The 15,160-nt window shown below is 42.5% G+C and overlaps 1 protein-coding gene across 3 annotated transcripts in view; it reads right to left on the bottom strand.

Moving 5' to 3' along the window:
* tmc3 (transmembrane channel like 3) overlaps nt 1-14,942 on the bottom strand; it is a 108,780-nt gene extending 93,838 nt beyond the window's left edge. Inside the window, exons 1-4 of one of the 3 annotated variants that reach the window (XM_086025207.1) lie at nt 14,847-14,942; nt 12,201-12,334; nt 12,000-12,099; nt 1,057-11,754 (exon numbers count right to left, since the gene is read on the bottom strand). In XM_086025207.1, the coding sequence (XP_085881333.1) occupies nt 1,057-1,178 (122 nt within the window). In that variant the 5' untranslated portion in view covers nt 1,179-11,754; nt 12,000-12,099; nt 12,201-12,334; nt 14,847-14,942. Of the gene's footprint in view, nt 1-1,056; nt 11,755-11,999; nt 12,100-12,200; nt 12,335-14,263; nt 14,800-14,846 lie in introns of those variants that run through there. The other 2 variants (XM_086025206.1, XM_086025208.1) reach the window with 2 other exon arrangements.
* Nucleotides 14,943-15,160: the final 218 nt, after the last annotated feature.

Genomic DNA, 15,160 nt, shown 5'->3' with positions numbered 1-15,160 from the left:
GCAATCTGATAGCTGTTGGGCGCTCACAAGCACCCAAACAATCCATTTTATACAACCTCTTTTGACTTTTAATGGTAAGACCAGTTATACCGCACACTTGGCTTTAGCGGAGACAAAATAAAAGCTTGAAATATTCGACACCAAATTTGTGACATAATCGTAATTTTGTACGCCTGTAAAATGAGTTTTATTTTCATACACACCTCTTTCAAAATGCTAAAACTCCCTTTTGATTATCCTCACTTGCAAATATTATTAACATTCTACTGTTTAAAAAGTATTTGGTTCAGTCTGAACATCCATCCATCCATTATCTGTACCGCTTATCCTCACAAGGGTCGCGGGGCGTGCTGGAGCCTATCCCAGCTATCTTTGGGCAGTAGGCGGGGGACACCCTGAATTGGTTGCCAGCCAATCGCAGGGCACACAGAGACAAACATCCTCACAATCACACTTAGGGGCAATTTAGAGTATCCAATCAACTTACCATGCATGTTTTTGGAATGTAGGAGGAAACCGGAGTACCCGGAGAAAACCCACGCAGGCATGGGGAGAACATGCAAACTCCACACAGGGAGGCCGGAGCCGGAATCGAACCCACGACCTCTGAACTGTGAGGCGGACGTGCTAACCAGTCGACCACCGTGCCGCCACCAGTCTGAACATGTTACAGCAAAACCTTGAATACAGTATACAGTACATTTTCTCATAAAAACTGCTCTTCATATATTTTTCAGTCAATCATTCCGCAGTCTAACATTTTCATTTTGTAAGAATTTCATATGAAGTGGTCAATAACACACGTATGTAATGTGCAAGGAAAATAAGAATAAATATGTACCCTCCATTTTTAGTCATTGCTTGCTGTCACCTAGGTATTATTTGGACATATAGACTAGAGAATGATTCTATTACAATGGTGACAAATGACATCTTCAATTTATAGAGTATACAGAATGCCAGAATGGGTCATAGTAGTTCGTAGCGGCTAGATTTGGTATACTTTATGTCGAATTGTGTACTCATCGGTGGGAGGACAATTAGGTGTTTGCTCACCCCTGCTCGTGATCCTGGTAGGCAGAATAAATCCTCCTAGAATTCTTCCTGACACTCTTGTGTCTCTTGGCTGCAGACAGGGATCTGCTACTTCCAACCAAAGATTCTGAAACTGTGCTCATGTTGCCTCTTCTCAGAGTGCGTGTGCGTGTGTGACTGTGGTCAGGCCACTGATCTGGATCGCGACTAAAGGATGAGCGCCCCAGCAGAAGTCCCAAATGCACTTGAACATCAGGCCAATCAGTTACATTCTGAACATTTAAAGGGCCAGTGCGAACTCTGCCTTGGTGGCTGTTTTTTTTTTTTAATGATCTATTTATTTCTTAGCTGAGGGAGATTTTATTTTATTCTCAGCAACAATTATTGGGGTGTATACATACAAGAGGAATTAGGTTTCCAATGGAATAGTTTGAGAGTGTTAATTTAACTTTCAAGGGGAAAAAACCTAAACACATTTTTTGAGGATATGTTCCCAGCAGGCCTACTTGTTGAAACACGGCATTCTGATAAATAATACATTTGTGGAATATAAATTAAGCAGCAAAATCCACCCCTTTTTAGCCATCTCATTTTGTCACTGTCACTATCACGGCTCAGCTTCATATAACAGGTCAGACGTGATTGGTCGTTAATTGAGCCCTGAGCAGTTGTGATGTCATTTTCAGTCCAGAGAAGTGACAAAATGGCCGCCCCAGACGCAATATTTATCAAAATGCCTTGTTTCAACTAGTGGGCTTGCAGAACATATTCTTGAAAAAAATATATTTGTGTTGACTTTCACTTTAATTCAGTTGAGGCGTAAAAAGAGGGAGTTGAATGTAGCCCCAGCCTGCCTCGAGTACTTGACCGAAGCCGCACCCCTCACTAACAAGCTCAATTCTCAAACATTGTGATTATGGAAGTGGACTGCCGACTTTCTGACGGACTTAACTGTCGTACTTATTGAAGATAGAGCGTGATTTGCTGTTTCATTATTGGCCAAAAACACGGAAGGAAGTCAAAGGCTTCCTCGACATACACAGTCAGCATGGAGCAACAGCACCACCCATTGGCAAAATTACTGTACTACAACAGTACTGACGATTACAATTTGGTTTGGCTTGAAAAATGACGGACTGACGGGTACCGGCCGCTGACGGATGATGAATGAAGGACTAATAAAATGTAGTAAAATTCCCACCTCTGGTTATACATACATAAATGTGACAACAGCAGGCCTCAAAACCTCTGAATCATTGTATTATATTTATCACCCCACTGGCCTATCTCAAGGTGCCGATTTCACGGCGCAGATGTGCTTCCACCATGTCAGCTCAGGGTTACGCCATGTACCACGCAGGATTTACGCTGTTTTTGACAATAGAGCCCTCGGTTTGAATTGTATGCTTTTGGAATGTATAATCAATTAAACACAAAAAAGAATTGATAAATTTACCTGTCTAGCAGAAAATTTGCTAAGTCCATGTTGCTTCTAAATTCTCACCTTGCTGGTCAAATGCTCAGTTGTTAGGAAATGAAAGGTGGGACTTTTTTTCATGCCCTCTGTCTCTGATTTTTTTTTTCTTCCGTGGGCGCAGTAGTTTCTTAAAAATCTAATTAAAGGTACACGATGGGGCCAGGGAGGGGCGTTATTTTCTCTTTAATAGTTTGTGGTGAATTATGGTAGACCCATCCATCCATTATCAATGTCCCTTATTTAATTGTTGACTGGATGATTGGACTCAGTGGAGCACTTCTGATACTGATGACACTGATGATGTAAAACTTCAGATAAAAAAGCTGCCCATGTGAATAGGGGGATTCAAAAGAGAATTCTACTAAAATGCATTATACTCTATGTAAAAGCCTCAAAAACAACAATCAATTCTTTGGAGAAGCACAGGTCACCCTGTTTGCAAGCGATTCACAACATACGTTTCAAAGTCAAAATTTGACCCGGGGCGCCTACCAGTGCCACCTACCATAAGTTAATTAAGCATGCATTCTGATACTCTTATGATGAAAACATTTTATAACATCCATCCATCCATTATCGATCCCGCTTATCCTCACAAGGGTCGCGGGGCGTGCTGGAGCCTATCCCAGCTGTCTTCGGGCAGTGGGCGGGGGACACCCTGAATTGGTTGCCAGCCAATCGCAGGGCACACAGAGACAAACAACCACACTCACAATCACACCTAAGGGCAATTTAGAGAGTCCAATCAACTTACCATGCATGTTTTTGGAATGTGGGAGGAAACCGGAGTACCCGGAGAAAACCCACGTTGGCACGGGGAGAACATGCAAAGTCCACACAGTGAGGCCAGAGCCGGGATCGAACCCACAACCTCTGAAACGTGAGGCGGACGTGCTAACCAGTCGACTACCGTGCCGCCCTTATGGTAGACCATTCAATTTAAAAAAGAAAACTAATCCAGAAAGAGCGAAGCAGTGTTAAAACTAACATACAGTACAGAAGGTGTTGAGACTGGAGAACACATGGCCATAAACATAAATTTAAATCAAATCAAATCAAATTTTATTTATATAGCACTTTTCACACACAAGATGCAACTTAAAGTGCTGTACATTAAAAACATCAAAATACAGCATAAAAAGAACCCGCTCCCACCTTCCCTTCCTCCCTCGCAGTATACACAAAGACAGGCAACCACAAGCACACTTGCACTCACTCACACACCCATACACAAACGCACACACATATAACCTAAAAAAGAGACATGGCAGGGCACAGAGAAACCATATGAGGAAAGAGTACCCAAGGGGAGCTCGTCCACGCTGAGAGGAATGACAGCCCATGGCCACGGGTGGCACCACCACCCCAAAGACCCCCGGGCCACTACAACCGGAGCAGCCCCTAAGCATGGCGCAGGGAGGGCAGTCACACCTCCCAGCACGGAGGCCCCCCTTGAGGAAACACTGGAGGTAAAACCTAGATGAAGCTAAAGGAAAATGACAACAAAGCTAAAAAGACAAAGCAATAAAAGAAGCTAAGAACTATAAAACAATAATATTGGATAAAAATAGTAAGAGACTAAGAACAATTATTCAAAGGCCAAACTAAAAAGGTATGTCTTGAGCTTCCCCTTAAAAAATCTGCAGACCTGATGTCCTCTGGCAGGGTATTCCAAAGTTGAGGACCAAAATGGCTGAATGCAGCCTCGCCATGCATTTTGGTCCTCACCCTAGGAATAATTAAAAGGCCGGCGCCAGAGGACCTCAGGATCCGCGAGGGTTGGTATGGTAAAAGCAAGTCAGATAGATAAGATGGCCCAAGACCGTTAAGACATTTATAAACTAATAAAAGTACCTTAAAATCAATCCCGAAACACACGGGGAGCCAATGCAGCGATTTTACTGGTGTAATGTGCTCCCGCCCTCTGGTTCTCGTCAGCCCCCGAGCGGCTGAATTCTGCAGTAGTTGAAGGGAAGAAATACTCTTTTTGGGGATACCAGAGAGCAGGGCGTTACAATTTAAAAGGGTATCAATAGGTCCTGTGTCATCAGCAGACGTGTTAATGTGCAGCTGTGTGTCATCAACGTAACTGTGAATGCTGATGCCGTGTCTTCTGATGAAAGCCCCAAGGGGTAACATATAGAGATGAAAAAGTATTGGACCTAAAATTGAACCTTGGGGAACCCCACATTTAATTTCATGGATTTTGGAGGAACAAGTATCCACTTACGAAGAAACTTCTGTCTGTGAGATAGGAGTAAAACCATTTAAAAGCAGTACTGGAGATGCCCACCAGGTTTTTTAAGTCTGTTTGATAAAATTTGGTGATCTACTGTATCGAAAGCGGCGCCTAAGTCCAGTAGCACCAAGACTGAGTTTTTTCACATCTGCGGTATACCTTATATCATTTAAAATCCTTAAAAGGGCTGTCTCTGTACTGTGGTTCATCCTAAAACCAGATTGATATTACCAGATTGATATTTCTCTAAAATTGTGTTTGTATATAAAAAATAATTTAACTAGAGAAAGACCAGTTTTTCTAAAATCTTACTTAAAAATGGTAAGTCTGTAGTTGTTAAAAACGCTGGGGTCCAGATTGCTCTTCTTGAGAAGGGGCTTCACCACCGCCGTTTTAAAGGCGGCAGGGAAGACACCTGTCTGAAGTGAGCAATTGGCTATATTTATATCCTCAAAAAAATCCATAAAATGTCTTTAAAAGAGATGTGGGAATTGGATCTAGAAGGCAGGTTGTTGGATTTACTTGGGAGAAAACTCAACCAAGTGTACTTGCATCAACCAGGGCAAAACATTCCAGTGTTTCCTTAGGTAAAAATGACTGTCCAGGTGTATTAAAATGTATGTTTTGACAGGCTCAAAGAATGGACCTTATGTCATTGATTTTACTTCTGAAGTGGTCTGCAAAGTCCTCACAGAGAGCGTCTGTGAGGAGGGTTGTTCTTATTAACTGAGATGAGGTTAGAGAAATAGGAAGGTCTTGCCTGTTTGACTATTTCATAGTAGGATTTGAGTTGTTCACGTAATATTTCATAATACACTGTAAATTCAGTTTTTCTCCACCTCCTCTCTGCACTCCTGCATTTTCTTTTTGATGTCTTGACTGCATCATCTCTCCATGGGGGTAGATTCTTTATTTTTATAGTTTTGGTTAAAAGTGGAGCCGCTAAATCTGATGATTTAAGATTCTTGTTAAAATTGTCAAAAATAAAATCACATGGTGCAGGTAAAATGTCAGCAGGAGTGCGCTTTAAAATCTTGATAAAATTTGCAGCCACCTCAGAAGATAGGTAGCGTTTCCTTACTGTTCTCATCGGGGCTGCCTGATGATTAAAACAGGCGATGTTAAAATACACGCAAAAATGGTCCGACAAAGCCAAGTCAACAACAGATGACACACCGACAGACAGAGGTCTAGGGTGTGACCTCTGTTGTGAGTTGGCTGTGAAACATTCATTCATTCATTATCCATACCGCTTATCCTCACAAGGGTCGCGGGCGTGCTGGAGCCTATCCCAGCTGTCTTTGTGCAGTAGGCGGGGGACACCCTGAATTGGTTGCCAGCCAATCGCAGGGCACACAGAGACAAACATCCGCACTCACAATCACACCTAGGGGCAATTTAGAGAGTCCAATCAACTTACCATGCATGTTTTTGGAATGTGGGAGGAAACCGGAGTACCCGGAGGAAACCCACGCAGGCACGGGGAGAACATGCACCGTGCCGCCGGCTGTGAAACATGCTGTTTGAAATCCATACAGTTTAAAAGATTTTAAAATTCTCTGGACAGTGGGTCCGAGGTGTCGTCAACATGTATATTAAAATTGCAGGTTATTAAAATTCTGCTATAAGTGGAATATAAAATCGATAAAAAATTTGAAAACTCACTAATAAAAGAAGTGGAATGATGGGGCGGTAGTGACACAGATAATAGGGGGACTGCTAAAAACAAACGCATGGTGTTCAAATGATAAATATCTGTTAAAAATTATCTGTTTCGAGATAAGACTATTTTTAAAAATAGTTGCAGTCCCACCGCCTCTTTTTTCATCCCTGGTAGAAAATAAATAATTAAAATTCGATGGGCAAGCCTCAGTGAGAACAACGGGAGCATCTGTACCAAGCCATGTCTCGGATAAAAGAAAACCTTGTAGGTTATTGTCTTAAAGCAAGTCATTTATAATAAAAGTTTTGTTTTGAAATGAGCGCACGTTCAGCACAGCCAGGTTAATGTTTGTGCTGGACGTGCGCTCATGGTCGTATGGGTGATGAGTGTTGACATAAGGTTGTCACTGTTAAAACCACATTGTTTGTGAGTGCGTAGGAAGCGTCTGCCTGTTATTGTCTGAATGAAAAAGCTGTCCGATGGGGGTGGTGATGATAACTGGGGCCTGCAGGGAGAGCTAGTGAGGGTAGTGAGATCGTTATTGCAGTAGTTAGAGGTAGGAGATGAAGAGGGGAGAATGTGTGCAGAGTGATTAGTAAATAGAAGTCAGCTGGGGGTGGAGTTTATGATGGCATGGTGGATATTTGCAGCTAAGATAGATAGATAAGATATTTGGATAAATATGACTTTCATCATCATCATCATCTTCCAAACCGCTTATCCTATATAGGGTCGCGGGGAGTTGCTGGAGCCTATCCCAGCCATCAATGGGCGAAGGCAGACTACACCCCAAACTGGTCGCCAGCCAGTCGCAGGGCACACATAGACACTGTCACTGAGCGGGAATCGATCCCACGCTGCCCGCACACAACTCAGGCGTGTGTACCACTACACTATCAGCAGACTAAATATGACTTTATGTAACATTTTTTTATTGTGTAATAGTGGTGTGATGCATCTTAACTAGAACAGCCAATAACTTTTACAGTGATATGAAGGAAAAAAGAAAACACCTCTGAGATTGAAGTAGAATGAGTAATGTATGGTTGAATCATTGAGACAGTATCAGGTGAAACTGTACTTGTTTCTTACTTTTTCATTTATCATTTTTCAGATACAGCTCTTGAAGTGTTTAAGTGTTTATTTCTGTATGGCCACTTTCATTTTGTAATATGTTTTATGAGCCTTTGTTCCAGGAACAAATTTATAATGAGGGGCAGAACGAGGGCGCTAAAACGAGACAGTGGAGGCTGCACAGATGTCCCTTATTTAATTGTTGACTGGATGATTGGACTCAGTGGAGCACTTCTGACACTGATGACAGTGATGATGTAAAACTTCAGATAAAAAAGCTGCCCATGTGAATAGGGGGATTCAAAAGAGAATTCTACTAAAATGCATTATACTCTATGTAAAAGCCTCAAAAACAACAATTAATTCTTTGGAAAAACACAGGTCACCCTGTATGCAAGCGATTCACAACATACGTTTCAAAGTCAAAATTTGACCCGGGGCGCCTACCAGTGCCACCTCCCATAAGTTAATTAAGCATGCATTCTGATACTCTTATGATGAAAACATTTTATAACATTCATCCATCCATTATCGATCCCGCTTATCCTCACAAGGGTCGCGGGGCGTGCTGGAGCCTATCCCAGCTGTCTTCAGGCAGTAGGCGGGGGACACCTTGAATTGGTTGCCAGCCAATCGCAGGGCACACAGAGACTAACATCCGCAGTCACAATCACACCTAGGGGCAATTCAGAGAGTCCAATCAACTTACCATGCATGTTTTTGGAATGTGGGAGGAAACCGGAGTACCCGGAGAAAATCCACGCAGGCACGGGGAGAACATGCAAACTCCACAGAGGGAAGCCGGAGCCGGGATCAAACCTACGTCCTCTGAACTGTGAGACGGACGTGCTAACCAGTCGACCACCGTGCCGCCCCATTTTATAATAATAAAATGTAAAGGGTTCCTATGTAGTTACAGAATGACAATTCCTGGACAGTATGTACGAATTGTTGAGCATTGGTTGCCACAAATTCCTATGAGAGAACAATCCAAGTGAAAATTAATTTGACTGACACGTTACGTTGTGTTTCAGGCTTTGAGTGCTCTAAAGATAGAATAGACCATTAAGCAGAAAAACAGGCGCATATTGGTCTTTTCACTGGTAATTCATTGGTAATTCCTGTATAATTTTATTTTGCATCACTTTCGTGAATCAATAAGTCACCAAAGCACTGAGTGAAGAAAAAAAAATGGCAGCCTGACAAAGATAATACAACATTTTGGGGTACTGTCTAAAAACTATGTACATTAAATATTGTGTACAGTGTATTTTAAATACCTAACATATTTATTCAATGCAAATCCCATGTAAATACTTCATACTGCATATTATCGTGACCAAACATCCCCGCTTGCCCGGACATGTCCATATTTTTACACCCTGTCTGCTCTGGCTTTAATTGTTTTTTACGGACCAATTAGCATGTGTTTAATTTGACGAAGGAAAACAACAATGAGTGTCCGTCACTGACAGAACTTATGTTAGTATTGACGGAATGCCCACATCTAGAAATTGGATATTTCATTTGTTGTACTACAAAGCGCTTTTGTAGTAGCCAATTTGAGTTCATGTCATGTCATGTCATCTTCCAAACCGCTTATCCTATACAGGGGAGTTGCTGGAGCCTATCCCAGCCGTCAATGGGCGAAGGCAGACTACTACCCCGAACTGGTCGCCAGCCAGTTGCAGGGCACACATAGCCACTGTCACTGAGCGGGAATCGATCCCACGCTGCCTGCACACAACTCAGGCGTGTGTACCACTACACTATCAGGGACCCAATTTGAGTTAATTCGGAACTCATTCTTTAACGTGAACACAAATGGCGAACGAAGATTTTTGGTGCAAGCTCTAATACATATAATATTACAAGTTATTGTTTAAAGACACAATCCTCTGTTTATTATTTAAATACAGCAGAAATCACCTTTGACCAGGTGATTACATCTTCTATATTGGTAGTTTTATTGCTGTAATGTGAATATCTCAGAGCCCTACAGGGTTTATATTCAATCAGCATTTCTTTAATGTATTCAGGACTCAAACCATTCAGTGATTTATACACCAGGAATACAATTTTACAGAACTGGCCATCGCCTATCCACCACCGCGTTCCGCCTTGCATATTTAATCAACCACATGACCCCTGTCCATCCCTCGGCGGTGACAGCCAATCGGCGTCGAGAACGTAATCTTCAGGCGCCGCACGAGCAGACACGCTGCCAAACAAAGAACAAATATCAAACAAAAACAACAGACACACACACACGCACAGCATGATGATAGGTGAAATAAAAACAATATGGGGCACATGTCATTTCCCTCTTTGGGACCGCAAGGTACACAACACTTTTATTTTTATTTTTTTACCTTACTTGGCCACATGTCAAGATTGTGGCACCTGCGTGTGATGTGGTACAGGTTAAGTCCGTTCTCGACTTCATTTGGCTAACTCAGACCGACTGGGACCGCGTGGCTCGATTAAATATGCAGACGGGAAATAGGCGATACCCAGCTCTGCAATTTTAAAATCTATTCTACAGCTAATTTGGAGTCAGTGTAAAGTATTTAGGACTGGAGTTGTCATAGTCTTGTCTTTTGAGTTTGTTTTTTTACTTTAGTTTCATGTTTTTTCCTTGTATTCCTTTGTTTCTCATTAGGTTATTGAGTCCGCCTGTGCTTGTCATCCCAGTCCCTGGTGTTAGCCAATCAGCTCCCACCAAACCTTCCAACCCTTTGTGTCTTGTCCAGGTGTCCCTCGCTGTCTTGTCAATTTGACTGTAATTAGTTTCCTGCTTACATTCATGGTCTGTGACCAAGTGTTTGTTTCTTTTTATTTGATCCTAGTTGCTTTTGTGTGTTACATAATTATTAGAAATTAGAATTAGTTGTCCTTTGTTAAAAACACATGAAATTGTGAATTGTCTTCTTAATAAGAGCTATTTACATAATCTCAGGGAGTGAATATTAAAAACAGCCGTCCTACATAAGAGATTTGTTTGTTTACTCAACCGCGAAGTGGGAGGGGCCAGAGGTCATTACGGCCATTGCATGATGGGATTTGTATGTTTCTTGTCTCATTCTGTCTTTATGTGCACCGTCTTATACATTTGCTTTTGTCTCAGTCCACCTATTTAGCAGAGATGTGCACTTTAGCCTATTTCTCCGTCTGCGACCTGGGCACCCTTCTGTCATCATCCCTCCGTCCTTATTCATTAAGATAATCGTCCTCCGGCCCTGTCCATCCTCATCCTTTTAAAGCTCTTCCATTCTTATATGCCGTCAGTCCCCCCTCATGCCGTGGGAGAGATGCTAACGGCATAGGTTTCATGATTAATAAATATGATTTAAAGGTCATTAGCTGGCTATTTCCTATTCACGTCCACTTACCGGCTGGGAGTATCGTGAGTGAAGTGAATTGATAACAACTGTTCAAACAAGATAGTATTTAGCCGCTAACATGGTGCCCACCAGAGGACATCATGCTAAGATTTGAGATTGCTTTATAACGCAATACTATTGTGTTTTATTGCAAAACTTTTGTGTTATTAGTCATACGTTTTTTTATTTTTATTAGGTTATTTTGCAATTAAATAATTATTGCAAAATAATCCAATGTTATTTTACTAGGAAACGGAAGACTTCCAATTCTGGGTTGTAGCTTTAAGTATTCGGCGGTGCTGGCAGAGATTTTTACGCTTTACAGATGTCCCAGACAAGGACATACTTCGCAAGCAAAGGGATAAGTTATGTTAAAAAGTTAAATTGCCATCCACGTTTTTCCTACGCCCAATACATACCATATCCCCAATTACACACACGAGACAGGCTGGGCATGTTTCTGTCAGTCAGTGAAATGCGATATGTGATATATGTGAACCACTAGGCGGCAGACTATGCCTGTGCAATGTTACTGCAAAGAACGCACATGAAAAATGTTGTGCAGGCAGTTATTAACGGCGTAGTATCTGTAGTATCGCAGAAGATAACAGTGGTCTTGCTTTTTAAAAGAACCCAACACAAAACTTCGGTCTGTACTTGACCCGGTTAGGGACGATTACAAGGACGGACGAAAAGCCACTTCCGCTCTTGCTTAGTCCACCCATCCATCCATCCATCCATCCATCCATCTTCCACTTATCCGAGATCCGGTCGCGGAGGCAGCAGCTTCAGCAAGGAAGCCCAGACTTCCCTCTCCCCAGCCACGTCTTCCAGCTCTTCCGGAGGTATCCCAAGGCTTTCCCAGGTGTTGGTGATGAGTCGACTAACAAAATAATAATTTGTGGCAGCCTTAATTGACGCACTTGCGCCAAACATCACTGAGTGTTACGTTTGTGGATGGCTCCAGCACCACACTAGCGCAGAGACAAGCATGGCAGCGATTGTAAAGAAAATTGAATCGAAAATCGGGAACTGAAAATTGAATCAAATCGGGACTTGAATGAATCGCTACATCCCTACTACCAACTCATCTCTGTATGGAAAGTATGGTCGGACAGAGAGAGGTACCTGGTGTTCTTTGTTCGGCCATTCATTCTGGATCACGTTGCTGCTTGTTTGAACCACAATGTGTGTTCTCAGCTCTTCGAATCTGGCTGTTGAGATAAAACTGACAGACATTATATCAAATGAGCTGTGAGCACTGAGACATTTGCGAAACTGTGCTGGTCGGTGTTCGTGACAGAGTATCCATCAAGGTCATGTGCTTACCTTTTTTGTAAACCATAGCGATGTCGAAGGCTTGCAGGCATAGTAGCATCCTCTGTGAACGAGCTGTAGCTGTGGCCAGAGGTTGGTTGTCTGTTTCAATGACTCTGTGTTTGCCATAGGTGTAGTATTTAAACCTAGTGAATGCGAAAACAATGCAAGGAGTTCTTTTTGATTTGCGCATAGCGGGTTTCTCTATTTGACAAAGTATGAGGTGCGTTTGCAGGCTTTTCATCTTGTAAACATGCTGCACCTGATCCATAACGAGATGCAGCACAGTGTCACTGGATTCTTTATGTCAAAATACGACAGAACAGGTGAGCTGGATATACATGACTTAAAGGGAAAGTCAACCCAAACATGTTTTTTCTTCTAGAATATGTTCTACGCAGGCCCACTAGTTGAAACAAGGCATTTGTCAGGATTTGGCATGGAGGTGGACCCAAATGCAGGGAGGCGAGGCAGGAGGACTGTTTATGATATTTTAATGAAAATGAAACGAAATACACTTGACCGGTTACTGAAGCTTGGCGTGGTTATGAGGCTTGGCTTGGAAGTGGTGACGAGGCTTGATTTGGCGAGGTGACGACAACCGGTAACTCTGTCACCATGACAGCATCAACAACTCAGACTAATACAACAAACGCAAGGATAACTATAACAACACGACGACACAACAATGACCTGACAAGAACTGAATAAAAACTAGCAACTTAAATACAAGCACACTGACGAGACAACGAGAAACACCTGGACAAGAGACGCAAGGTAAGAGGGAGCTGATTGGCCAACACTAGGGAGTGGAAGGCACACAGGTGGACACAATAATCATGACGAGACAGACACAGAACACTGAGCAAAACATGAAACTAAAGAAAGCCCAAAACAAAACAAAACAAACATGACAGCATTCTGATTAATATTGTGTTTGTGGAATATAAGAAATCCACCCGTTTTTAGCTACCTCAAGGGATGGCCAGTTTGTCTCTTCTGTCCACTCAAAATGACATCACAGTTGCTCAGGGCTTGGATAACGACCAATCATGGCTCAGCTTCAGGAAACAGGTGAGCTGTGATTGGTCATTACCTGAGCCCTGAGCAACTGTGAAGTCATTTTCAGTCGACAGAAGTGACAAAATGAGATGGCTAAAAATGCTTGGATTTTGCGGCGTAATTCATATTGCACAAACATAATATTAATCAGAATGCCTTATTTCAACTAGTAGGCCTACATAGAACATATTCTGGAAAATAAATATGTTTGGGTTGACTTGCCATTTAAGATTTTCAAATGCTTGTTGGTGTTGCAGGAGCCAGCACCATGCAGTGTCTTTTTGAGCAAGTTGCCTGAGTGGTTTTGCGATGTTGCTGACCTGAATTGTTTTTGGCAAATAATCATGAACTTAGAATTTTATATATTGCAACTATGTAAAACCGTCTATGGGCCTATGTCAGATTTCATTTGAATAGGTTGCCCATATACAAAGTACATGCTGAGTGACATCTCCTTCATCTCTATCTTCTATTTGAGCATTTAGAGTGTCCACAGATAAGTATCATCAGTAACAGTGTATTCTGACTGATCAGCTTCAAGTTGATGCACTAGCCTTCTGGTGAAACTTTTTCTTTGTAAAAACCCTTTTATTTGCAGTAGTTTTTCTAATGATTCGTCTTTTTACACTTGTGACGTTGCTGGACAAATGCTGGACATTTATCTCTTTGCGCTGAGTGGCTGCCTCCGCAATTATCGCAGTTTGTGATGGGCTAAGGGTTGTGTTTGCTTGTTTGATTTCTTATCCTGAATTGCCCTCTAGTGGAACTCGTCTGTAACGCATTCACGGTGGTTGCTTGCCCTAAGTCACTTCATACTGTAGGGCCGGTAGATTGAAATGGCTTTAGTCCGTGTTAAATCACTATCACGTAGCAGAGCCTTTCTGATACTGTCATTATTGATACTGCACACGATCCTATCACAAATCAGTTCATCTGTGAGCTCTCCAAAGTGACAACTTTTTGCTTTTATTAAAAGCTAAACTAAAAATTGTAATAAAAATAAAAGCTCTTACTAGTCCTTATTCCACCGCCATAAATGGTGTGCATAAGCTTTCAAAGGGCAGTAGTTTGTCCTTTAAAATGTGCGTTGTGTGTTCCATTTCTTTGCTGTTAACCAAGACTTCCAAATGTTTGTTAATTTCCAGAGCTGGGCAGTCGTCCCCGGGGCGTTTGTGGGGGGGAGGATGGGGGGCGGAGACAGGTTTTTAAAAGAAGGGCAGACTGAGGCCCTGTCTACATGTAGCCGGGGTTTTTGAAAACGCGGGATATAAGCCTGCGGTTAGCCCGATCATCCACACGTCCCCAGAGTTTTTTCAAGTGAAAAACGCAAAACTCCGGCCGCAGTGGAGATTTGCGGATATATCCTATCTCCTGATCCGCGTTTTTTCTTCTGGATGGGTATAGTCAGAGATTTACGTTGTCACCGTGTGACAACAATGCTTTGACGTCACTTGCGCGACTTGTGTTTTCATTAGAGTCAACATGGACTCTCGCGGTGCTGCGTTGGTTATAGCCATTCTCCATGTGCTTTTTGCTTACTTATTTGTCCGCAACCAACCACTGCTTCTCGGTTAAAGGTTTAAAAGCAATTCTGACCTTTTGTCGGTTCTCCCGAATGAGTTTGGCACCGTGTTTTTGGCTTCGTAGAAGTGACGTCAGGGGATGGAAGTTCTTCCGAATGGACAGTATTTGGCTAACTACTGCCGCCTAGAGGCTTGGCGTGCGTTTGAAAACTCACGTCTGCGGTTACGTTTGGATGCCTTTTTTTAAAGTGTGTTCCAACGCAGGCGGGGGGAGGTGGAATATACGGTTGTTAAAAAACCCTGGCTATGTGTAGACAAGGCCTGAGCAAGGGCGGAGGTGGATTTCAATCCAGCCCATTAATCAGCCCTCATGCGTGTGTCGTGGTC

This window comes from Filicampus tigris, chromosome 3, assembly GCF_054856515.1.
Source record: "Filicampus tigris isolate MCC_2025a chromosome 3, RoL_Ftig_1.0, whole genome shotgun sequence".
Lineage (NCBI taxonomy): Eukaryota > Metazoa > Chordata > Actinopteri > Syngnathiformes > Syngnathidae > Filicampus > Filicampus tigris.
Note: the sequence above shows the minus strand (reverse complement) of the source record. Positions and strands in the feature narration are given on the sequence as shown.